Source organism: Cherax quadricarinatus, chromosome 24, assembly GCF_038502225.1.
Source record: "Cherax quadricarinatus isolate ZL_2023a chromosome 24, ASM3850222v1, whole genome shotgun sequence".
Taxonomy (NCBI): domain Eukaryota; kingdom Metazoa; phylum Arthropoda; class Malacostraca; order Decapoda; family Parastacidae; genus Cherax; species Cherax quadricarinatus.
The window spans coordinates 40,825,660-40,851,693 of record NC_091315.1 but is presented as its reverse complement, the minus strand read 5'-3'; the positions used below and the strand labels follow the sequence as shown (position 1 = coordinate 40,851,693).

Here is a 26,034-nt window from a genome sequence, read left to right as displayed (position 1 = left end):
CAGGGTCAGGGTCAGCCTTGGCCTCAAACTCTTCAAAATCCCTCACTTGGACACAATCTGGCCACAGTTTTCTCCAAGCAGAGTTCAAAGTCCTGGAAGTCACTCCCTCCCAAGCCTTACCTAAAAGGCTTATGCAATGGAGGATAGTGAAGTGATTCCTCCAGAACTCTCTTAGGGTCAACTGAGTGTCCAAGGTCACTTCAAAGCACTTTTGAAACACTGCTTTTGTGTAGTTTTTTGAAGTTAGAAATGACCTGCTGGTCCATGGGCTGGAGGAGAGGAGTGGTGTTAGGAGGCAAGAACTTCACTTTTATAAAATTGAAGTCCTTAAACACTTGGTCTTCCAAGTCTGGAGGATGTGTAGGAGCACTGCCCAGTACCAGGAGGCACTTGAGTGGCAATTTCTTTTCCAGGAGGTATTTTTTCACACTTGGGCCAAACACATCACTAACCCACTCTTTGAAAATTTGCCTTGTGACCCATGCCTTATGATTAGCTTTTCACATCACACACAATCTATTCTTCATGACATTGTTTTTCTTGAACACTCTGGGATTTTCTGAGTGATATACGAGTAAAAGCTTCACTTTGAAATCCCCACTAGCATTACCACATAATAAAAGAGTAAGCCTGTCTTTCATAGGCTTGTGTCCTGGCAGTGCCTTTTCCTCCTGGGTAATGTAGGTCCTGTTTGGCATTTTCTTCCAAAACAGGCCTGTTTCGTCACAACTGAACACTTGTTGGGGTTTGAATCCTTCAGCCTCCATGTACCCCTGGAATTCATGCACAAATTTTTCAGCTGCACATTTGTCAGAACTTGCAGCCTCACCATGTCTTACAATACTGTTTATGCCACTACGCTTCTTAAATCTATCAAACCATCCTTTGCTGGCCCTAAATTCACAAACTGTAGCACTTGTTCCAGGCATTTTCTTTGCAAGATTCTCATGCAACTGCCTTGCCTTCTCACAAATAATCGACTCCACAACACTGCCTCCCACTAATTCTTTTTCCTTAATCCACAATAATAATAACTTTTCCATCTCTTCCATTATTGGTGGCCTTTGTTTAGTTAGAAAAGTTAATCCTTTTGCAACATTAGCATCCTTGATTTGTTCTTTCTTTGCCAGGATGGATGTAATTGCTGATTTATTCTTGCTGTACATCCTGGCAAGTTCCACCACCCTCATACCACTCTCAGTCTTTTCTATCACTTCAAGCTTAAATTCCATGGAGTTTCTTCCTTTCTTTACTACAGGAACTTTCTTTGGAGCCATGGTTACTTATTTCACAGTTGCACTGCAAAAAACACACACTACAATGGGAAATAAGCAAAATGTTTGGAAGTATGAGCAGAAGCTTCCTCAGCCACCGAGAGAGACAGTCAAACTGATGCGCAAGTGGCCCCAGCCAGCGGATCGATGCATCTCAAACGGCTGATAACCGGGCACCGAAAAACAGGCCGATCACTGAGTTGGCTGATAACAGAATTGGCCAATAACCAGGAGTCCACTGTACTTTCATACATTCCCTTCTTTACCTCCATATATAATGTTTTTTTTTTACTCCAAAGACACCTCAAAGCACCACTCACCTTTTTTTCCTTAATCAATTCTATGGTTAACCTCATCCTTCATAAACCCATCCACTGACAAGTCAGTTCTCAAATATCTGAAAACATTCACTTCTTCCATACTCCCTCTCTCCAATGTGACATCCAATTTTTCTTTATCTAAATCATTTGATACCCTCATCACCTTACTCTTATCTATTTTCATTTTCAACTTTCTACCTTTACACACCTACCCAAACTCATCCACTAACCTTTGCAACTTTAGAATCTCCCATAAGCAAAAAGTAACTATGTGAATTCCCATTTTGTACTTGATTCCCCAAAATTTAATCCTAACCCTCTCCCCAACACCCTAGCATTTACTTCTTTTACAACCCCATCTATAAATATATTAAACAACCATGGTGACATTACACATCCAAGTCTAAGACCTGCTTTTACCAGAAAGTAATCTCCCTTTCTCTTACATACCCTAACCTGAGGCTCACTATTTTATTATCACACTGGCCGATTCCCACCAAGGTAGGGTGGCCCGAAAAAGAAAAACTTTCACCATCATTCACTCCATCACTGTCTTGCCAGAAGGGTGCTTTACACTACAGTTTTTAAACTGCAACATTAGCACCCCTCCTTCAGAGTGCAGGCACTGTACTTCCCATCTCCAGGACTCAAGTCCGGCCTGCCGGTTTCCCTGAATCCCTTCATAAATGTTACTTTGCTCACACTCCAACAGCACGTCAAGTATTAAAAACCATTTGTCTCCATTCACTCCTATCAAACACGCTCATGCATGCCTGCTGGAAGTCCAAGCCCCTCACACACAAAACAACCTTTACCCCCTCCATCCAACCTTTCCTAGGCCGACCCCTACCCCGCCTTCCTTCCACTACAGACTGATACACTTTTGAAGTCATTCTGTTTCGCTCCATTCTCTCTACATGTCCGAACCACCTCAACAACCCTTCCTCAGCCCTCTGGACAACAGTTTTGGTAATCCCGCACCTCCTCCTAACTTCCAAACTACGAATTCTCTGCATTATATTCACACCACACATTGCCCTCAGACATGACATCTCCACTGCCTCCAGCCTTCTCCTCGCTGCAACATTCATCACCCACGCTTCACACCCATATAAGAGCGTTGGTAAAACTATACTCTCATACATTCCCCTCTTTGCCTCTAAGGACAAAGTTCTTTGTCTCCAAAGACTCCTAAGTGCACCACTCACTCTTTTTCCCTCATCAATTCTATGATTCACCTCATCTTTCATAGACCCATCCGCTGACACGTCCACTCCCAAATATCTGAATACGTTCACCTCCTCCATACTCTCTCCCTCCAATCTGATATCCAATCTTTCATCACCTAATCTTTTTGTTATCCTCATAACCTTACTCTTTCCTGTATTCACCTTTAATTTTCTTCTTTTGCACACCCTACCAAATTCATCCACCAATCTCTGCAACTTCTCTTCAGAATCTCCCAAGAGCACAGTGTCATCAGCAAAGAGCAACTGTGACAACTCCCACTTTGTGTGTGATTCTTTATCTTTTAACTCCACGCCTCTTGTCAAGACCCTCGCATTTACTTCTCTTACAACCCCATCTATAAATATATTAAACAACCACGGTGACATCACACATCCTTGTCTAAGGCCTACTTTTACTGGGAAAAAATTTCCCTCTTTCCTACATACTCTAACTTGAGCCTCACTATCCTCGTAAAAACTCTTCACTGCTTTCAGTAACCTACCTCCTACACTTGCAACATCTGCCACATTGCCCCCCTATCCACCCTGTCATACGCCTTTTCCAAATCCATAAATGCCACAAAGACCTCTTTAGCCTTATCTAAATACTGTTCACTTATATGTTTCACTGTAAACACCTGGTCCACACACCCCCTACCTTTCCTAAAGCCTCCTTGTTCATCTGCTATCCTATTCTCCGTCTTACTCTTAATTCTTTCAATTATAACTCTACCATACACTTTACCAGGTATACTCAACAGACTTATCCCCCTATAATTTTTGCACTCTCTTTTATCCCCTTTGCCTTTATACAAAGGAACTATGCATGCTCTCTGCCAATCCCTAGGTACCTTACCCTCTTCCATACATTTATTAAATAATTGCACCAACCACTCCAAAACTATATCCCCACCTGCTTTTAACATTTCTATCTTTATCCCATCAATCCCGGCTGCCTTACTCCCTTTCATTTTACCTACTGCCTCACGAACTTCCCCCACACTCACAACTGGCTCTTCCTCACTCCTACAAGATGTTATTCCTCCTTGCCCTATACATGAAATCACAGCTTCCCTATCTTCATCAACATTTAACAATTCCTCAAAATATTCCCTCCATCTTCCCAATACCTCTAACTCTCCATTTAATAACTCTCCTCTCCTATTTTTAACTGACAAATTCATTTGTTCTCTAGGCTTTCTTAACTTGTTAATCTCACTCCAAAACTTTTTCTTATTTTCAACAAAATTTGTTGATAACATCTCACCCACTCTCTCATTTGCTCTCTTTTTACATTGCTTCACCACTTCACCACTCTGAGGCTCACTATCCTCATAAAAACCTCTTTACAGCATTTAGTAACTTACTACCTATTCCATACACTTGCAACATCTTCCACATTGCTCCCCTATCCACTTTATCTTATGCCTTTTCTAAATCCATAAATGCAATGAAAACTTCATTACCTTTATCTGAATACTACTGTTCACATATATGCTTCAATGTAAACACTTGATCTACACATCCCCTACCCACTTTAAAGCCTCCTTGCTCATCTGCAATCCTACTCTCTGCCTTACCTCTAATTCTTTCAATAATAACCCCACTGTAAACTTTACCTGGTATACTCAGTAAGCTTATTCACCTATAATTTTTACAATCTCTTTTGTCCCCCTTCCCTTTATATTAAGGAACTATACATGCTCTTTGCCAATCCCTAGGTACCTTCCCCTCTTTCATACATTTCTTCTTTCAACAAACCAGCCGTATCCCACCGAGACAGGGTGGCCCAAAAAGAAAAACGAAAGTTTCTCTTTTTAAATTTAGTAATTTATACAGGAGAAGGGGTTACTAGCCCCTTGCTCCTGGCATTTTAGTTGCCATTACAATATGCATAGCTTACGGAAGAATTCTGTTTCACTTCCCCATGGAGATAAGAGGAAATAAACAAGAACAAGAACAAGAACTAGAATGAAAATAGCAGAAAACCCAGAGGGGTGTGTGTATATATATGCTTGTACATGTATGTGTAGTGTGACCTAAGTGTAAGTAGAAGTAGCAAGACGTACCTGAAACCCTGCATGTTTCTTCTTCTTTCAACAAACCAGCCGTATCCCACCGAGGCAGGGTGGCCCAAAAAGAAAAACAAAAGTTTCTCTTTTTAAATTTAGTAATTTATACAGAAGGGATTACTAGCCCCTTGCTCCCGGCATTTTAGTCGCCTCTTACAACACGCATGGCTTATGGAGGAAGAATTCTGTTCCACTTCCCCATGGAGATAAGAGGAAATAAACAAGAACAAGAACAAGAACTAGAATGAAAATAGCAGAAAACCCAGAGGGGTGTGTGTATATATATGCTTGTACATGTATGTGTAGTGTGACCTAAGTGTAAGCAGAAGTAGCAAGACGTACCTGAAATCTTGCATGTTTATGAGACAGAAAAAAGGACACCAGCAATCCTACCATCATGTAAAACAATTACAGGCTTTCGTTTTACACTCATTTGGCAGGATGGTAGTACCTCCCTGGGCGGTTGCTGTCTACCAACTTACTACCTACATTTCATACATTCATTAAACAAAAATACCAACCACTCCAGTACAATATCCCCCCTGCTTTTAACATTTCTGTCATGATCCCATCAGTTCCAGCTGCTTTACCCCCTTTCATTGTATGTAATGCCTCACGCACCTTCCCCCAACTCACTCCTGCTCTTCTTCACTCCTAAAAGATGTTATACCTCCCTGACCAGTGCGTGAAATTACCTCCTCCCTTTCTTCATCAACGTTTAAAAAGTTCCTTAAAATATTCCCGCCATCTACCCAATACCTCCAGCTCCCCATCTACTAACTCCCCTACTCTGATTTTATTTGACAAATACATTCAGTCCCTAGGCTTTCTTAACTTGTTTATCTCACTCCAAATTTTTTTTCTTATTTTCAGCAAAATTTCTTGACAGTGCCTCTCCCACTCTTTCATCTGCTCTCCTTTTGCACTCTCTCACCACTCTCTTCACCTTTCTTTTACTCTCCATATACTCTGCTCTTCTTGCAACACTTCTGCTTTGTAAAAATCTCTCAAAAGCTACCTTTTTCTCTTTTATCAACACCCTTTACTTCATCATTCCACCAATCACTCCTCTTTCCTCCTGCACCCACCCTCCTAGCCACAAACTTTTGCCCCACACTGTAACACTGCATTTTTAAAACTATCCCAACCCTCTTCAACCCCCCCCCTTCACTACTCATACTTGCTTTAGTCCACCTTTCTGCCAATAGTTGCTCATATCTCACCTTAACTTCCTTCTCAGTTTATATACTTTCACCTCTCTCTTACTTGCTGTTGCCATTTTCCTCATGTCCTATCTACCTCTTACTCTAACTGTAGCTACAACTAAATAATGATCTGATATATCCGTTGCCCCTCTATAAAGATGTACGTCCTGAGGCCTACTCATCAACCTTTTATTCACCAATACTTTGCCTGCATTTTTTGGATTATCCTAGGTAATTTACACTATGTGTGATAACTGTACTTATGTGTACCTGTGAGATAGACATAGAGATACAGAGACAGAGACAGCCAAAGTCAATCAACCAGCCAGCCAGCCGAACACGTATTACGTATGTTCCAGAATCTTTTCTCTTTACTTAGGGGATAGGTTATAGGATATTCTGGCAGGATGATACTACCACTGGTATCAAAATTGAAAGGATGTTGTAAAAATGTTGCACATGAGTTATTATCAAGTTTTTTTTATATTTCCTCAGCCACTTGTGGCCACATCCATCTCAAGTCACTAAACTAGTGTTCAACATCACTTTCCTCTTAAAAGGGGAGTGTTAATATAACGTGGCATCAGTGAATCCCTAGTGTCTGCCACGGTTTGCTCCAGTTGGTGCTCAACTGAACTGGTGCTCCCTTAAGGTACAAAATGGTCCCAGATTTTTTTAATACTGCGCATACCAAGTGTTAAGACCCATTCTATACTAACCAGGCATCTCAGGCCAGTTGTGCCAAATTTGAAGGCAAGAAAAATAAAATGCTCTATATTTGGAGCGCTAGCGATAACAACATATATCTACGTTTGGACAGTTTAAGGGTTCAAAAACCATTTTTGAAGGTTGTTTTGGGTAAACTGTTGTTAAAAATCGATGCCTAGCACCAACTTTCACACCTAAGGTAAACACATTAGCATATTAAACATTAGGATCACTTTAAAAATGAGGGTGGGGGGAGGAAAAAATCTGCAATAATATCCTGCAATTATTGTTTACTTCAGTACTATTGCAATAAGGTAATACTGTTAAACTGTTATTATATATACAACCAATCCAAAACAAATGCATTCAAGCCTTAGTTAGCCTTAAAAAGTAATAAACAAAGTGTCATCCAATGAAGAAAGGGGAATTTCCAGCATGGTATATAAACATTATCAATAAAATCATGTGTTAAAACATAAAAAATATATAAAAGGCTAGTTTTATTAAAATGTCTATTACTTTCTTAACTTCAAAATGTAACTCTGAGCATGACTAAAAAATATTTTACAGTCTGCTATTTACTTTAATTTGGAAACACTCAGGATGAATTACCAAATGAGTATTTGAATGCTTATGAGCTTCACAATACAAAACCTACTTTACTATTTCAATAAAAGGAATATATATAACTATCACTGAAACTCATTCCCTTGGGCATGATAATTTCTGAAATGTTATAATAAATCCAACACATCATTTGTTCCAATTATCTTTCAGCAGTAACTATTCTTGTAACCCTCATCATAACTGAAGATCGTGCTTAACGTGGTTCACTCTCTCCAGCAGATTCGACAACTTCTCACCCCTGAAATGATTACCAAAATTAATTCTACATCAGTACAGTATTTCAATAATGAACTTCATATGTATTTACAACATATGTAGTATGTATATACTTGTGATACTAATAACTCCCTCTATTCATAGGTATGATTTTTAAGAATGCTAAATGCAAAAACTATAATGAAGATAATAAAAGTATACAGCATAGGTGCCAAACAAAATGAAGTACATAAAAACCCATTTCCTGTAATTGTTTTACATGATGGTAGGATTGCTGGTGTCTTTTTTCTGTCTCATAAACATGCAAGATTTCAGGTACGTCTCGCTACTTCTACTTACACTTAGGTCACACTACACATACATGTACAAGCATATATATACACACCCCTCTGGGTTTTCTTCTATTGTCTTTCTAGCTCTTGTTCTTGTTTATTTCCTCTTATCTCCATGGGAAAGTGGAACAGAATTCTTCCTCCGTAAGCCATGCGTGTTGTAAGAGGCGACTAAAATGCCGGGGGCAAGGGGCTAGTAACCCCTTCTCTTGTATAAATTACTAATTTTAAAAAGAGAAACTTTCGTTTTTCTCTTTGGGCCACCCTGCCTTGGCGGGATATGGCCGGTTTGGAAAAAAAAAAAGGGGGGGGGGGGGGGTGTCTAATGTAGTCTATGTAATGACAAAAATAATAACAATAATAAGTCACACTTACTCATTTGTCAAAGCTTGTTTGAGAGCTTTAAGCTGACTTTCAGATACACATGACGCTCGCTGGTTTTTAACAGTTTCTGTATTCTGATATTTCTCCATCTGAAGAAGAAGTAATAAATGGTAAACAATAAAAAAATAAGACAGGAAGCCTGTTCATGACTGTTAAGAACACTCCTCACTGAAAAAAAATAATCCTACAATGCACATTTTAATAATTATGTAAAATATAACAACTAGTTAAGAAAGTTGTTTATACTGAGCCTCACCTGACTGATTTGCCATTTATCCTTAGCCTTAATTTGAGCTAATTGGTTCAATAAGCTGGAAGTATGGCTCTGCATGGACTCCAACTCACGCATCATGTTCTTCTCTCCCGTTGACAGCACTGGTAAAGCTCGCATCACTTGACTCAACACTCTTTCTAGTCTGGAAAGATACAGAGTACTGTAACTGCAGTCACTGCTTTCTATTGATAAACTGATGTCCAGCATCCTTTATGATTCTGAAGAAATAAAATTTGCACTTGCCATCAGTTACCACCACCATTTTTTCACTACTTATGGAAGGGCAGTCATCATAATCCAATGCTAATTCACCAAACGATAGAATCCCCATCCCACCCCTTTAAAAGTGCATGCACTCCATTTGCCAACCTTCAAAACTCAAATGCAGTGAGCTAGTTTCCCCGAATCCCTTCTGAAATATTACCTCACTCACCCTCCAAAAGCAGCTCTAATCATTTTTTAGCACTCATTTCCAGTCATTCTTCATTGAAATCCAACATACTCACACATGCCTGGTGGATGATTCAAGCACCTACCTTTCAACACAATATACCACCTTCCATCCACACCACCCTATATATCAATCTTGCAGCATTCTTTCTACCTCACCAAACTAAGCAACCCATCTGCCCTTTGCCTCATTCCTTTCCTGCCAGCATACTATCTTTTCCCTGAAAAAATGCCCCTTAAAATCAAGTCTATATTGTTAATATTTCATTTGGAAACTTTATCAAGTTAATGACAGAAATTGCAAAATGTAAGCTTATCATATATCACACACTGTTCTAGCTGGAGAAGAGATGATTTGATAGAAGAGATTTTACAAATTGAGGTACTAGATTAAGTGGGCCTTGGCTCCACTAAATAATAATTACAGATAGAGCAGTATTCAATGACCCCCTAGTTTTCTTCTATGACCAGAAAATTCTAAACTACTATAGCTTCTAAGCATTTTCTACTTTATCTATAATCCTTTTTAATCACTGACTTCCATTTCTCCTTTGCCCACTGACCCCATTCGTCATATCCACCACCATAATGAAAATACGAAGTAAAATATTTAAATATGATGCAAGACAATAATGTAAGGACATGAAAGGGAAGTACAGGAATCTCATCTTACCTCTCAACCAACTGACTCTTCTTATCATTTGCTTCTTCATACTTCTCTGCTAATTCGTGAGCTTTTTCTGTTAATGATTTCTTTCTTGCTTGCAAATCATCTACTTCTGCTTGCAATCTTTGCTTCTGTTCATTTAATATATCTGACCTGTAAATAGTTTTTGAAATTAATGATATATATATATATGTGTGAACCATTTTACGACTGGCTACTGGTTTATGTACGATGGGCCCGTTGTGACTTAGCTGGTACACCAGGTGCAGGTTGTTCCCATTTAAATTTCTATGCTCAAGTCATCTATTTAAGTCACCACATGAATCGTGTTTATTCATAAGATTTGTTGGTAAATACAAACTAAAACACAAATTGCTGTTTTAAATTCATAAACATCAGCAAGTTTCCAACATTAAATAAAGATGGATACACTCACACTTGTAGCTTCCAGTGATTAAACATTTGTACTCTCCCAGGATTCATTTCACACTACAAAATAATGTAGTTAATCATATACAGATATATGTCAAAAAGCACAGGAAAGTATCTCAATTATGCTCCTTCATAATTTGTTTTTATTTACAAGAGGGTGTGGTTATTTCTTGCTAGACAGCTTTAAATAGTCATTTAATGTATATCAAACATTCACCATAATATAAACATTTATAAAGAATTTTAATTTCTGACAAACAACATATGGCCAACAGAAAACCAAAATGGCTCTGGATATCAAGGAGTCTGCTGAAGTCTTGTATCAAAAATTCAAACCAAAAAACTGCAAATCAATGAAAACGAAGAGATTTAAGGCATCTTTAAACACAATTAACTTAGTTATATGCTATTCTGAAGACAAACCGACTGTTACAGGATCTTTTAAAAAGGCACATGGTACCTTAACCAGAAACTACCTTCTTTGTATGTCTAGTCTAGCTGCTCGCTGAGGTTGCATATAGTTTTTTCTAAGGGTGGCAGTTATACGGTTGAGGAGATTCAGGTACTCGTCGGGTGTAACTTTGGAGGTAGAACCTGAAGCCAGCAGTGGCTGAGATGATAAGCGGTGCAAAATACACCGAATATGATCCTCAAAGTTTTGTGAATGGACCTAATGGAAATAAATAACATTAAGGACATTTTTTTAATGAATCTGTCAGTGCATTAAGAATTTTGATTTAAGCATTTCATTGTTATATGTCTATTTGCAAAACAAGAATTTCGCCTGCAATTTAAATGTTGCTCTAGTGCTCTAAATTATAATACCTGGATCTTTCAGATTCTGAAACAAAATAATTTTTTTTATGTTGACCAAAGAACACTACTAATTTTTAAATATGCAATATCTTTTTTTAAACCAGTCAAGTCCTGCACATCAGATTCACCTTCAGTGCCAAGTGGGTACAATGGAAGTACATCTTTTCTAAGGTGAATTTTATTTCCCCTACCCCAACATATGACTGATGAGCAGCAAGGTAATACAACATTTGAATTGGAATATCAATACATGTTTGGCAACATAGTTATTGAAGGACTGATGGTGAATGTGTTTCCTTCTTTGGTTCTCCCTACCTTGGTGGGCAATGGTCAGCATGATAAAAAATAAATTAACTATAGTAGGCCATCACATCCTTGAAAATTATGTGCCTGAAATTGGTGCTACCTGTGATAATGTAACGTGAAGTGAGGAACATATGGAAAAAAACTGGTTTGCATACTTGACACCTCAAAAATATCTTTAAAAATTCTTGATTCATCAAAATTGTAGATGTCATTGCATGTTGCTCTGCAAATGACTAGAGAGAGAGTTAATTAATATTACATAGTTGGTTGGTAGACAGCAACCACCCAGGGAGGTACTACCGTCCTGCCAAGTGAGTGTAAAACGAAAGCCTGTAATTGTTTTACATGATGGTAGGATTGCTGGTGTCTTTTGTCTGTCTCATAAATATGCAAGATTACAGGCATGTCTTGCTACTTCTACTTACACTTAGGTCACACTACACATACATGTACACATTTATTTATACACACTCATCTGAGTTTTCTTTGATTTTATCTTAATTGTTCTTGGTCTTAATACTTTTCCTTTTATATCCATGGGGAAGTGGAATAAGAATCTTTCCTCCGTAAGCCATGCGTGTTGTAAAAGTCAACTAAAATGCCGGGAACAATGGGCTAGTAACCCCTTTTCCTGTAAAGATTACTAAAAAGAATAAGAAGAAGAAAATTGTCAAAGTGGGAAGTCTGAATGTGTGTGGATGTTGTGCAAATGATAAGAGAGAGATGATTGTGGATGTTATGAATGAGAAGAAACTGGATGTCCTGGCTTTAAGTGAAACAAAGCTGAAGGGGGTGGGAGAGTTTCAATGGAGAGGAATAAATGGGATTAGGTCAGGGGTTTCAAATAGAGTTAGAGTTAAAGAAGGAGTAGCAATAATGTTGAAGGATAAGCTATGGCAGGAAAAGAGGGACTACAAATGTATAAATTCAAGGATTATGTGGAGTAAAATAAAGATTGGATGTGAAAAGTGGATTATAGTAAGCGTGTATGCACCTGGAGAAGAGAGAAGTGTAGAGGAGAGAGAGAGATTCTGGGAAATGTTGAGTGAATGCGTGGGGAGTTTTGAATCAAGTGTGAGAGTAATGGTGGTTGGGGATTTCAATGCTAAAGTGGGTAAAAATGCTATGGAGGGAGTAGTAGGTAAATTTGGGGTGCCAGGGGTAAATGTAAATGGGGAGCCTTTAATTGAGCTATGTGTAGAAAGAAATTTGGTAATAAGTAATACATATTTTATGAAAAAGAGGATAAATAAATATACAAGGTATGATGTAGCACGTAATGAAAGTAGTTTGTTAGATTATGTACTGGTGGATAAAAGGTTGATGAGTAGGCTCCAGGATGTACATGTTTATAGAGGGGCAACTGATATATCGGATCATTATTTAGTTGTAGCTACAGTTAGAGTAAGAGGTAGATGGGAAAAGAGGAAGGTGGCAACAACAAGTAAGAGGGAGGTGAAAGTGTATAAACTAAGGGAGGAGGAAGTTCGGGCGAGATATAAGCGACTATTGGCAGAAAGGTGGGCTAGTGCAAAGATGAGTAGTGAGGGGGTTGAAGAGGGTTGGAATAGTTTTAAAAATGCAGTATTAGAATGTGGGGCAGAAGTTTGTGGTCATAGGAGGGTGGTGGCAGGAGGAAAGAGGAGTGATTGGTGGAATGAAGAAGTAAAGGGTGTGATAAAAGAGAAAAAGGTAGCTTATGAGAGGTTTTTACAAAGTAGAAGTGTTATAAGAAGAGCAGAGTATATGGAGAGTAAAAGAAAGGTGAAGAGAGTGGTGAGAGAGTGCAAAAGGAGAGCAGATGAAAGAGTGGGAGAGGCACTGTCAAGAAATTTTAATGAAATAAGAAAAAATTTTGGAGTGAGTTAAACAAGTTAAGAAAGCCTAGGGAAAGTATGGATTTGTCAGTTAAAAACAGAGTAGGGGAGTTAGTAGATGGGGAGAGGGAGGTATTAGGTAGATGGCGAGAATATTTTGAGGAACTTTTAAATGTTGAGGAAGAAAGGGAGGCAGTAATTTCATGCACTGGCCAGGGAGGTATACCATCTTTTAGGAGTGAAGAAGAGCAGAATGTAAGTGTGGTGGAGGTACGTGAGGCATTACGTAGAATGAAAGGGGGTAAAGCAGCTGGAACTGATGGGATCATGACAGAAATGTTAAAAGCAGGGGGGGATATAGTGTTGGAGTGGTTGGTACTTTTGTTTAATAAATGTATGAAAGAGGGGAAGGTACCTAGGGATTGGCAGAGAGCATGTATAGTCCCTTTATATAAAGGGAATGGGGACAAAAGAGATTGTAAAAATTATAGAGGAATAAGTTTACTGAGTATACCAGGAAAAGTATACGGTAGGGTTATAATTGAAAGAATTAGAGGTAAGACAGAATGTAGAATTGCGGATGAGCAAGGAGGCTTCAGAGTGGGTAGGGGATGTGTAGATCAAGTGTTTACATTGAAGCATATATGTGAACAGTATTTAGATAAAGGTAGGGAAGTTCTTATTGCATTTATGGATTTAGAAAAGGCATATGATAGAGTGGATAGAGGAGCAATGTGGCAGATGTTGCAAGTATATGGAATAGGTGGTAAGTTACTAAATGCTGTAAAGAGCTTTTATGAGGATAGTGAGGCTCAGGTTAGGGTATGTAGAAGAGAGGGAGAATACTTCCCGGTAAAAGTATGTCTTAGACAGGGATGTGTAATGTCACCATGGTTGTTTAATATACTTATAGATGGGGTTGTAAAAGAAGTAAATGCTAGGGTGTTCGGGAGAGGGGTGGGATTAAATTATGGGGAATCAAATTCAAAATGGGAATTGACACAGTTACTTTTTGCTGATGATACTGTGCTTATGGGAGATTCTAAAGAAAAATTGCGAAGGTTAGTGGATGAGTTTGAGAATGTGTGTAAAGGTAGAAAGTTGAAAGTGAACATAGAAAAGAGTAAGGTGATGAGTGTATCAAATGATTTAGATAAAGAAAAATTGGATATCAAATTGGGGAGGAGGAGTATGGAAGAAGTAAATGTTTTCAGATACTTGGGAGTTGAAGTGTCAGCGGATGGATTTATGAAGGATGAGGTTAATCATAGAATTGATGAGGGAAAAAAGGTGAGTGGTGCATTGAGGTATATATGGAGTCAAAAAACTTTATCTATGGAGCCAAAGAAGGGAATGTATGAAAGTATAGTAGTACCAACACTCTTATATGGATATGAAGCTTGGGTGGTAAGTGCAGCAGCGAGGAGATGGTTGGAGGCAGCGGAGATGTCCTGTCTAAGGGCAATGTGTGGTGTAAATATTATGCAGAAAATTCGGAGTGTGGAAATTAGGAGAAGGTGTGGAGTTAATAAAAGCATTAGTCAGAGGGCAGAAGAGGGGTTGTTGAGGTGGTTTGGTCATTTAGAGAGAATGGATCAAAGTAGAATGACATGGAAAGCATATAAATCTATAGGGGAAAGAAAGAGGGGTAGGGGTCGTCCTCGAAAGGGTTGGAAAGAGGGGGTAAAGGAGGTTTTGTGGGCGAGGGGCTTGGACTTCCAGCAAGCGTGCATGAGCGTGTTAGATAGGAGTGAATGGAGACGAATGATACTTGGGACCTGACGATCTGTTGGAGTGTGAGCAGGGTAATATTTAGTGAAGGGATTCAAGGAAACCGGTTATTTTCATATAGTCGGACTTGAGTCCTGGAAATGGGAAGTACAATGCCTGCACTTTAAAGGAGGAGTTTGGGATATTGGCAGTTTGGAGGGATATGTTGTGTATCTTTATATGTGTATGCTTCTAAGCTGTTGTATTCTGAGCACCTCTGCAAAAGCAGTGATAATGTGTGAGTGTGGTGAAAGTGTTGAATGATGATGAAAGTATTTTCTTTTTGGGGATTTTCTTTCTTTTTTTGGGTCACCCTGCCTCGGTGGGAGACAACCGACTTGTTGAGAAAAAAAAAAAGTTGGTGTAATGTCACTGTTTGATCTCAATGTCAATCCTTGGTTAAATCAACATTATTCCTATTTATGTGGCCATAGCATGTGTTCTTTCAAAACCATTGTAAGAAATTTTTATGTTGCATACCCAAAATCTAAATAAGAACTTACTAAATAAATGTAAGGCCTAGAGAAAGCTTATGTTTAATGTAGTTTACCACATAGTAACAAGAAACATTAAACTGATGTCTTGTCAAGTGTGCTGACATCACTTTAATATTTAACACAGCTACCATCTCCCATTAAGGTAGAGCAACTCAAAAAAGGAAACATTTCACCATCATTTATTCAATACCCATTTGCGACTGTTTTATCACAAATTAAATGACTCTCCAAACTGAAACATCTCCATCTCTCCTGTATTTGAAAATTTTTAAAAATATAAATTTATTTACTTATTTTTGTTTTCAACATTTTACACTGACAAAAATTCAGAATGTTCTTCAGAAAGTCATGCCTTACAGGAAGAGGAGCTTCCAGATGGAACATAGCATCATGACACTACCTTCTACACTTAAAAAAACACCCTTAAATGAAGGAAAAATTCCTTACAAAACATAGCACTGAGTATGCACATAGATGAATAACACAGTACAATAGAAGATTTAAAAAATATAACCTTATAACTACTACCTTTCTAAGTGGGGACACAGCAAGGTCAAAATCGGTATTAGGAGATTCTATGATTTGTTGCACAAAAGCTGGTGGAATAATAATGGAGATGATCCTGCCAGAAGCCAGCATGACATAGAGTATATGAGAAGTACCAGCTACTAAGCCCACCACAGGCATAGGACCAGCAGGGGTGAGCGATCTTGTGCAAAGTATGTGATCCACAATACATGGAGACTCGCTTGCTGAGAATGCTGCATCTGAAAATATGAATCAATAATAAAATACATAACATGAACTTACATAAGTACCAAAAGAAAAACAGCTCATAAATACAGTGCGTCGGTCTGGAGTTTTATGACTCTGTGATCATGGGTTCTATCCCCGCCCGTGTTATGGTTTCTCTTATGTCCATGCATGGAAAAAGACAAAGTACAATGCAATCCTTTATTGGCAACACTACACCCATAGTGGGTTTTATCAAATCACAAACAGATTCACATGGTGAGAAAATGAATATATACAGAAAGTGAAGCAACATGAAGAGTCAGGTGAGGTATGTTGAAGCTAGCTTCTTGGATAGACTAAAAACAAGCTGACAAATTTATGGCTAAAAAGGGGTTGAATTTGAGAAGGAACAGCCTGTTGCAGTGCTCCTCCTGTTGCTATGTGGGACACATCAACAACAACTTCTCAACATCTTTAATTGTTTGCGATCTCTGTTTCGTTAGCACATTTACCCCTTACGCAACATCAGCTTCTTTGATTTCTTTTTTCTTCGCCAGGATGGAACTGATCGTTGATGTGGACTTCCTGTACATACTGGCGAGATTGGCCACGTGTACACCACTTTGGTACTTTGCTACAAGTTCTTTCTTAACCCTTTCAGGGTTTCCGACGTACTAGTACGGCTTACGCACCAGGGTTATTGACGTACTAGTACGCCTAAATTCTAGCGCCTTCAAATCTAGTGAGAGAAAGCTGGTAGGCCTACATATGAAAGAATGGGTCACTGTGGTCAGTGTGCATAGTATAAAAAAAATCCTGCAGTACACAGTGCATAATGAGAAAAAAAAACTCCGACCGTGTTTTTGGTTTAAAACAGCGACTTTGCAGTGTATTTTCGCATGGTATTTATGGTTGTATTTTAGTTTTCCTGGTCTCATTTTATAGAATGGAAGACATATTACAGAAATTAAGATGATTTTGATTGGTTTCGTAGTGAAAAGTACCTTGAAATTGAGCTCAAATTAGCAGAAATGTTAGATTTTTACCAAAGTTCAAAAGTGAACAAATCATGTCAAGCTTCCAATACACATCAACTGCTGAGTCTAATACTCTTTCACAGGTGTCCTGATATTATTTATAGCATTTCTACACTAATGCAGTAGTCTGCATAGCAGTAAATCTTCTATTAATGTGAGAATAAAAATTCAAAGTGGAAAGCAAAAGAGATGCAAGAGGGGCCTGGGAACATGACTAATGAACAGAGAAAATGTTATTTTAGTGCCAGGAATGTCTGTCTTGTTTATTCTGGACCCTATTTGGAAAGTGGCATCTTCTGAAATTTGCGTGAAATTGGCAAAATTGCCAATTTCTGATCACTTTACTGGATAGTTGAAATCGGTAAATGGTTGGTTTCTTGTACTCATTTGATAGAAAAAATGGAGTTCTAGTGAAATAGATATGATTTTTGTCAACTAGTACACTGGAATTGGCTGAAAATAGGGCTCAAAGTGGGTGAAATCGCCGATGCGTTAACATCGTCGAGACCGCTAACTTCGCGAGAGCATAATTCTGTAAGTTTTCCATCAAATTTCATACTTTTGGTGTCATTATGATTGGAAAAAGATTCTCTATCATTTCGTAAGAAAAAAAACAATTTTTTTTTCCGAAAAATTTTTGACCCTGAGAACGAGTTTAGGAGAGGGCCTCTCAGCCCTGAAAGGGTAAAATTCCGTAGTGTTTCTCAACTTCTTTATCAAAGGGGCTGGCACTCAGAACTTTCTCTGGCCCCATGGTGGCTTATTTAGCAGTCACACCCAATAAACAAGCACTAAAAATAATGGATTACAAAATGTTTCGGATGAACGTGCGGGGTGATGCTCACTCAATAAGAAAGAAAGGCAGACTGAGTCACGAATGCATGGGATGCTTTGTGTGGGCGCCTGAGTGGCCGAGTCACGTGGGTAGGTGGACGAGTTTGGCACGGATCATTTTCAACTCTATGAAAACCGAGCAGATGTACGAAAACTGGGACAAAATTTTGATGAAAAAAATCATTGAAAACCAAATCCTATGAAAACTAGGGCATATGAACACCAAGGCTCCACTGTAATAGTAAATCTTCTATTTTTTTGTGTGAATAAAAGTTCCAAATGAAAATAAGTGTAATTTAAGATAGGCCTGGGAACGTAACTAATGAGCAGAGAAAATGTTATTCTAGTGCCAGGAATGCCTGCTCTGTTCAATCTGGACCCTATTTTGAAATTGGCATATTTTGAAATCTGTGTGAAATTGGCCAAATTACCAATTTCTGATCACTTTATTGCATAGCTGAAATAGGTGACTGGGTGATTTCTAGTGCTCAATCAATAAAATGGAAAACATACTAGCAAAATAGCTAAGAATTTGGTTGACTGCAACACTGTAATTGGCCTAAAATAGAAGTCAAAGTGGGCAAAATCGCCAATGTGTAAATACAGCTGACACAGCAAAATTCGCAAAAGAGTAATTTCATCAATTTTCCATTAAATTTTGTACTTTTTTGTTTATTAGTCAGAAAAAAATTCTCTACCATTTCATAAGAAAAAATATCTAACATTTTTTTGAAAAGTCTTGGACCCTGTGGACACTTTTGAGACTGGGGGTCTGGACCCTCAAGGGGTTAACCCTTTGACTGTTTCGGTCATATATACATATACGTCTTACGAGCCAATGTGTTTGACATATATATACTCAAAAATTCTAGCAGCTTCAAAATCAAGCAGGAGAAAGCTGGTAGGCCCACATGTGAGAGAATGGGTCTGTGTGGTCAACGTGCACTGTATAAAAAAAATCCTGCAACACACAGTGCATAGAAAAAAAAAAAAACTCCGACCGTGTTTTTGGATTAAAATGCCGACTTTGAGGTGTACTTATTTTCGTATAGTTTTTATGGTTATTTCTCATTTTCATAGTCCCATTTGATAGAATGGGAAACATATTAGAAAAATAGAGGTGATTTTGATTGATTTTACTATGAAAAGGACATGGAATTGGAGCTCAAAATAGGGGAAATGTTTGATTTTTGCTGATGTTCAAGAGTAAACAAATGATGTCATTGTCCAATAAACGTCCAACTAGGCATTCTAATATGCAGTCATGAATGGGTTGACATTATTTATACAATTATTACAATATGGCAGTAGTCTGCCTAACAGTAAATCTTCTATTTTTTGTTTGAATAAAAATTAAAAATAGAAAGCAAATGTAATATCAGAGGGGCCTGGAGACGTGACTGATGAACAAAGAAAATGTTATTTTAGAGCCAGGAATGTCTGCACTGTTATTCTGAATGCTCTTTTGAAACTGGCATATTTTTTAATTTGTGTAAAATTGGCCAAATTGCCCATTTCTGACCACTTTATTGAATAGCTGAAATCAGTAAATGGGCAGTTTCTTGTACTCAATCAATGGAACAATTGGAGCTCTAAAGATATAGTTATGAGTTTGGTCGACTGGAACAATGAAATTAGCCAAAAATAGGGCTGAAAGTGGGTGAAATAGCCGATTTGTAAATATCGCCAAGGTCGCTAACTTCGGGAGAGCGTAATTCCGTAAGTTTCCCATCAAATTTCATACTTTTGGTGTCATTACCATCGGGAAAAGATTATCATTTCACAAGAAAAAAAAAAAAAATTTTCAAATATTTTGCGACACCAGGAAACACTTCAGGATTTGGGGTTGTGACAGTCAAAGGGTTAAGACTGTATGCATGCAAACAAAGCATGAGAAGTTTCAATGAAAAAAAGACCAGGTAAAAATAATAATTATAAAACAACCTAATGCATCTCTACAGGGTAACTTTAGTACTAAGGATAAAAAGAACAATTTATTAATTTATTTATTTATTTGGACATGATACATAGTTGTACAAAGAAATATAGTGATTGGGTGTACATGCCAAAAGCCCCTTGTATGCAGAGCATTATGGGCAGGCTTAAAATTAACTTAAGATTAACTAAGCAATGATATATTCAGTGGTAAAAATTACAGTAAACAAATTACAACATGAAGTACTAATAAGTATTTCAAATAAGAAGCATTAAAGATGTGCAAATCTGTAGCATAACAATGTATAATATAATCGAATCAGATCAAGTAAAATCAGTGATTTGTAGTGCAGCAACAGGTCATATGGTCATTAGATGAGTTACTGTGCATTCAAGAGAATGGGGTATTCTATTGGGTAATGTAATTAAAAAAAAAAAAACATAGTTTGATAGGGTCACAGGTTATACATTTATGAGATTCAGTTATTCAGTATTTATTTAGTTGTGGTTGAGTAAGTGGTTTTTAAAAGAATCTTGAATTGATAAACGGACAGTATTTCTTTTATATTCACAGGTAATGAATTCCAAATTTTCGGGCCTTTTATGTGAATTGAGTTTTTACATAGTGCGAGATGGACACAGGGAACATCAAAGAGTGATCTGTGCCTTGTGTTATGGTCATGTTTTCTGTTGAGGTTGGTAAGGAGAAGTTTGAGGGGAGGGTTTATATCCAAGTTTAGTGTTCTATGTATGTAGTAGGCACACTAATAAGTATGGATGTTTTGTACGGTGAGTAAGTTTAGAGTTTTGAATATTAGTGGAGTGTGCTGCCTGGAGTGGGAATTTGTTATCACTCTGACTGCAGCCTTTTGTTGGGTAATTAATGGTCTGAGATGATTTATTGTTGTTGAGCCCCATGCACAAATTCCATAGGTGAGACAAGGGTAAATGAGTGAGTGATATAGGGCCAGGAGGGCTGACTGTGGAACATGGTACTGTATCTTCGATTGTATGCCTACGGTCTTGGAGATTTTCTTGGAAATTTGTTGTACATGTGTTTGAAATCTGAGTCTATTATCAAGGTGGATTCCTAAGAATTTTCCCTGTGAGCTTTGTGATAGGTGATCCGTTTATCATTATGTTAAGAGGAACATCTGTAGTTCTGTTCCCAAACTGAATGTAGTAGGTTTTGTCAATATTGGGAGTAAGTTTGTTAATCATCATCCAGGTAGATATTTTCTGTAATTTGGTATTCACAGTATTGGCTAGTATGACTGGACTTGGGTGAGAGAAAATGTATGTAGTGTCATCTGCAAATAGTGTGGGTTTGAGTAGTTATGATGCATTTGGTAGGTCGTGATGCACAATACAGGATAAATATGACAAAAGCAGATTCAATACTCTCATCTTAGAGGGAAATAATTTCTTATATAAAATGAAACAATATGCATTATAAGTGGTAAAAAATACATTTTTTAACATCAGTTAGTAATAGTATATCAAGATCAAATATGTGCAGATGAATGAGAAGAAAACGCAGATTTTAAGCATCCCAATTTGCAAAATATTTTTTAGTTTCAAATGCAGCTAATACAAACCAAGAATAATTACCAATCTTCACTAAAATATATTAAGCTTAACCCTTTCAGGGTCGAGACCACTGATCTCAAACTTGCTCTCAGGGATGAAGAATTAAAACACAAATTTACCTTATGAAACAATGGAGAATATTTTTTCCAAAGGTAATAAAACCTAAAGTATGAAATTTGATGGAAAATTTGTGGAATTACTCTCTCACAAATTTAATGGTCTCGGTGATGTTTACGCATCGGCAATTTCACCCACTTTGCGCCCTATTTTTGGTCAATTCCACTGTTCCAGTCGACCACTCACAGGTATTTCGCTAATATTCTTTCTATTCTATTGACTGAGTACAAGAAACTGCCCATTTACCTATTTCAACTACCCAACAGTGATCAGAAATCAGTAATTTAGCCAATTTCACACAAAATTCAAAAATTGCCAATTTAAAAACAGGGTCCAGAGTAAACAATGTAGGCATTCCTGGCACTAATAAAGCATTTCCTTTCTTTCTTAGTCATTTCTCCAGGCTCCTCTAATATTACACTTGCTTTCCATTTTGAATTTTTATTCACACCAAAAATATTAGATTTACTGTTATGCAGATTACCACATTATTGTAATAATTCTATAAATAACGTCAGTGCATTCCTAAAATTGTATTAGACTGGCCAGTTAGATGCGTATCGGACAAGTGGCGTCATTTGTGTACTCGGGAATGTCAGCAAATATTGGACATTTCTGCTACTTTAAGCTCAGTTTCAAGTTACTTTCTGTCCTGAAACCAATCAAAATGTTTATTTCTGTAATATATCTTCCACTTTATCAAATGAGACCAAGAAACCACGAATACAGCCATAAAAACCATACAAAAATGCACCTCAAAGTCTCTGTTTTAAACCAAAAATACGGTCGCAGTTTTTTCTTATTATTCACAGTGTGCTGCAGGTTTTTTTTATATGATGTACACTTACTGCATAGACCCATTCTCTCATATCTAGGCCCAAATTTACTGATCACAACTTATATGAGTGAGGTGAGCTCATGGCGTAATTCTACGGCACGGACAGTGGCTTCAAACCCGTAATATTACAGCACGGACAGTGATTTCAAACCTGTAATATTATGTAATGGACAGTGACTTCAAACCTGTAATATTACAGCACGGACAGCAAAGTGGTTAATGAAACAATTCAGAACATGTCAAAGTTATAGTTTTAAAACTGACTTGACAAGAGCTCAAACCCCACACACTCTTCAGAGTTACTAACATACACAATTACAAAAGCAGCACTTAGAAATCACTTAAAGCATTACAACCACTCGTCACCAGTATGAAAATGTGTGAAATATAGCCCTTGCTTTGTACTATTCCTTTCAAAACAAATGACTATTGTGTACATTGAAAAACCATTAGTGCATTTTTTTTTTTTTTTTTTGCAAATTAGGATCTCCTTTACCTCTAATATTTCAGATTACTAAGTAACAAACTATACACTAACCATCAGGCAAATCAGTGTATTGAAGAAGATGTTCAATGAATGGAACAGTAACTCCATGGACACCTGCCTCATGACTCACCCAGTACCTGTCAAATGAAAACAATATTAGGTTAAATGGACACCTACCTATACCTCTCTCTCTCTCTCTCTACCTCTCTTTCTCTCTACCTCTCTCTCTCTCTACCTCTCTCTCTCTACCTCTCCCTCTCTCTCTCTACCTCTCCCTCTCTCTCTCTACCTCTCCCTCTCTCTCTCTCTACCTCTCCCTCTCTCTCTCTACCTCTCTCTCTCTCTCTACCTCTCTCTCTCTCTCTCTACCTCTTTTTTTTTTTTACACAGGGTTTGACAAGGTTAAGGATCCCTAGCTTTATTGACAGCTATTTACAGGTTAAGGATTCCTAACTTTATTGGCAAGCTAAGAGCTGTTACCTACATCAGCTCATTTGAAAGCATTTTTATTGTTATGAGACATACAAGTAGGGAACAGGATGAAGTTGGAGCCATCTGTGGGCCAGCATTTTCATTTGATCAACTGACTATCTCGTTGACATCATTATGCTGTACGAATGTGTTCCATACTCGAGTCATCCTGGGTATGTATGATCTCAGATGGAGTGATGTTCTGGAGAAGGGTACAGCCAGAGTGAAGTTGCTGCTTTCTGCCCGTCTTGTGGCATAAAAGCTTGTTTCACGCTGTCCTCGAAGTGGATCCAAGTGTGGTATTTCGACAATATTGGCCTTGTACATAACAGTAAGGCCACCCACATCCCTCCTATGTTGAAGGCTCTGCTGAAATGACAGATCTATCCAGGATGGGTCCAGGCGAGAGATGAGACGTCTTGCTCTGTTCTCTACTCTGTCAAGCAGTCGCAGATGAGAGGGGGGGCAGGCAAACCAAGAAAGTGGAGCATACTCAAGGTGTGAGCGTACTTGTGCCTCGTACAGGATCTTGCAACCCCTACTGTCAAGCAGATGTGAGATACGGCGAAGTGCTGTAAGCTTCCTGGCTGCCTTGTTTGCAAGATTTACAACATGGTTCTTCATGGTTAGTTTGGAGTCAAATTTCACCCCAAGGATATCAACTTCTTCTCCAGGTGCCAACATCCTCCCATTCATCCTTACTACTGCACCAGCATTACCATCATGGTGCCTAGAGACGATCATCATTTGCGTTTTCTCAGGTGCAAATGTTACTTGCCATCTTTTCCCCAAGCTGATATAGCTCTCAGCTGGTGATTGATGTAGCTTAGAGCAGCTGGCATTTCTTCTCTTGGATAAGTGAATGTCAGTGTACAGTCGTCTGCATATGCATGTGATTCTGGGATTAGATGAAGAAGGTCGTTGAAGTAGACATTCCATAACAATGGACCCAGCATGCTTCCTTGTGGAACACTTGCCCCAATAGGATGTCTTGCTGATTCCATTCCATTGAGAACTACACTTAGAGATCTACCATGAAGGTAATCACTGAGAAGACATAGCGTAGAGCCTGCAATTCCCAGTGCTTGAAGTTTTGCTAAGAGGCCCTGGTGCCACACCCGGTCGAAAGCGCCAGCAATGTCCAGTGCTACCACACAGCTGACTTTGGATTCATCCAGTGACTGGTGCCACTTAGTGGAGAGGTTTAACAACAGATCAGCAGCAGAGTAACCTTTCCTGAAGCCATATTGACGATCACAAAGTAGTGAGTGGTAGTCAAAAATCTCTGTCATTTGTCTTGAGATTATTGTCTCAAGGATCTTACCAGTGATTGCTCTCTCTCTCTCTCTCTCTCTCTTTCTACCTCTCTCTCTCTCTCTCTCTCTCTCTCTCTCTACCTCTCTCTCTCTCAACCTCTCTCTACCTCTCTCTCTCTCTCTCTCTCTCTACCTCTTTCTCTCTCTACCTCTCTCTCTCTCTACCTCTCTCTCTCTCTCTCTCTCTCTCTACCTCTCTCTCTCTCTCTACCTACCTCTCTCTCTCTCTCTGAAAGTGAACATAGAAAAGAGTAAGGTGATGAGGGTATCAAATGATTCAGATAAAGAAAAATTGGATATCAAATTGGGGAGGAGGAGTATGGAAGAAGTGAATGTTTTCAGATACTTGGGAGTTGACATGTGGGCGGATGGATTTATTAAGTGTTACGATGTATCATAATTGATATCATAGATAACTGATATCATGTATCATAGAATTGATGAGGGAAAAAAGGTGAGTGGTGCGTTGAGGTATATGTGGAGACAAAAAACGTTATCTATGGACGCAAAGAAGGGAATGTATGAAAGCAAAGTAGTACCAACACTCTTATATGGGTGTGAAGCTTGGGTTGTGAATGTAGCAGCAAGGAGGCGGTTGGAGGCAGTGGAGATGTCCTGTCTAAGGGCAATGTGTGGTGTAAATATTATGCAGAAAATTCGGAGTGTGGAAATTAGGAGAAGGTGTGGAGTTAAAAAAAGTATTAGTCAGAGGGCTGAAGAGGGGTTGTTGAGGTGGTTTGGTCATTTAGAGAGAATGGATCAAAGCAGAATGACATGGAGAGCATTTAAATCTGTAGGGGAAGGAAGGCAGGGTAGGGGTCGTCCTCGAAAAGGTTGGAGGGAGGGGGTAAAGGAGGTTTTGTGGGCGAAGGTCTTGGACTTCCAGCAAGCATGCATGAGTGTGTTCGATAGGAGTGAATGGAGACGAATGGTATTTGGGACCTGACAATCTGTTGGAGTGTGAGCAGGGTAATATTTAGTGAAGGGATTCAGGGAAACCAGTTATTTTTATATAGCCGGACTTGAGTCCTGGAAATGGGAAGTACAATGCCTGCACTCTAAAGGAGGGGTTTCAGGATATTAGCAGTTTGGAGGGATATGTTGTGTATCTTTATACGTATATGCTTCTAAACTGTTGTGTTCTGAGCACTTCTGCAAAAACAGTGATTTTGTATGAGTGAGGTGAAAGTGTTGAATGATGATGAAAGTATTTTCTTTTTTGGGGATTTTCTTTCTTTTTGGGTCACCCTGCCTCGGTGGGAGACGGCCGACTTTTTT

At 38.5% G+C, this 26,034-nt stretch overlaps 1 protein-coding gene across 1 annotated transcript in view; it reads right to left on the bottom strand.

Annotated features, from left to right (window-relative positions):
• Nucleotides 1–7,229: 7,229 nt before the first annotated feature.
• Nucleotides 7,230–26,034, bottom strand: part of mbo (Nuclear pore complex protein Nup88) — a 39,043-nt gene continuing 20,238 nt past the window's right edge. Inside the window, exons 8-14 of the mRNA XM_053779766.2 lie at nt 23,021–23,106; nt 15,925–16,163; nt 10,667–10,860; nt 9,765–9,911; nt 8,624–8,783; nt 8,359–8,456; nt 7,230–7,673 (exon numbers count right to left, since the gene is read on the bottom strand). Coding sequence (XP_053635741.2) covers nt 7,610–7,673; nt 8,359–8,456; nt 8,624–8,783; nt 9,765–9,911; nt 10,667–10,860; nt 15,925–16,163; nt 23,021–23,106 — 988 coding nt within the window. The 3' untranslated portion in view covers nt 7,230–7,609. The remainder of the gene's footprint in view (nt 7,674–8,358; nt 8,457–8,623; nt 8,784–9,764; nt 9,912–10,666; nt 10,861–15,924; nt 16,164–23,020; nt 23,107–26,034) is intronic.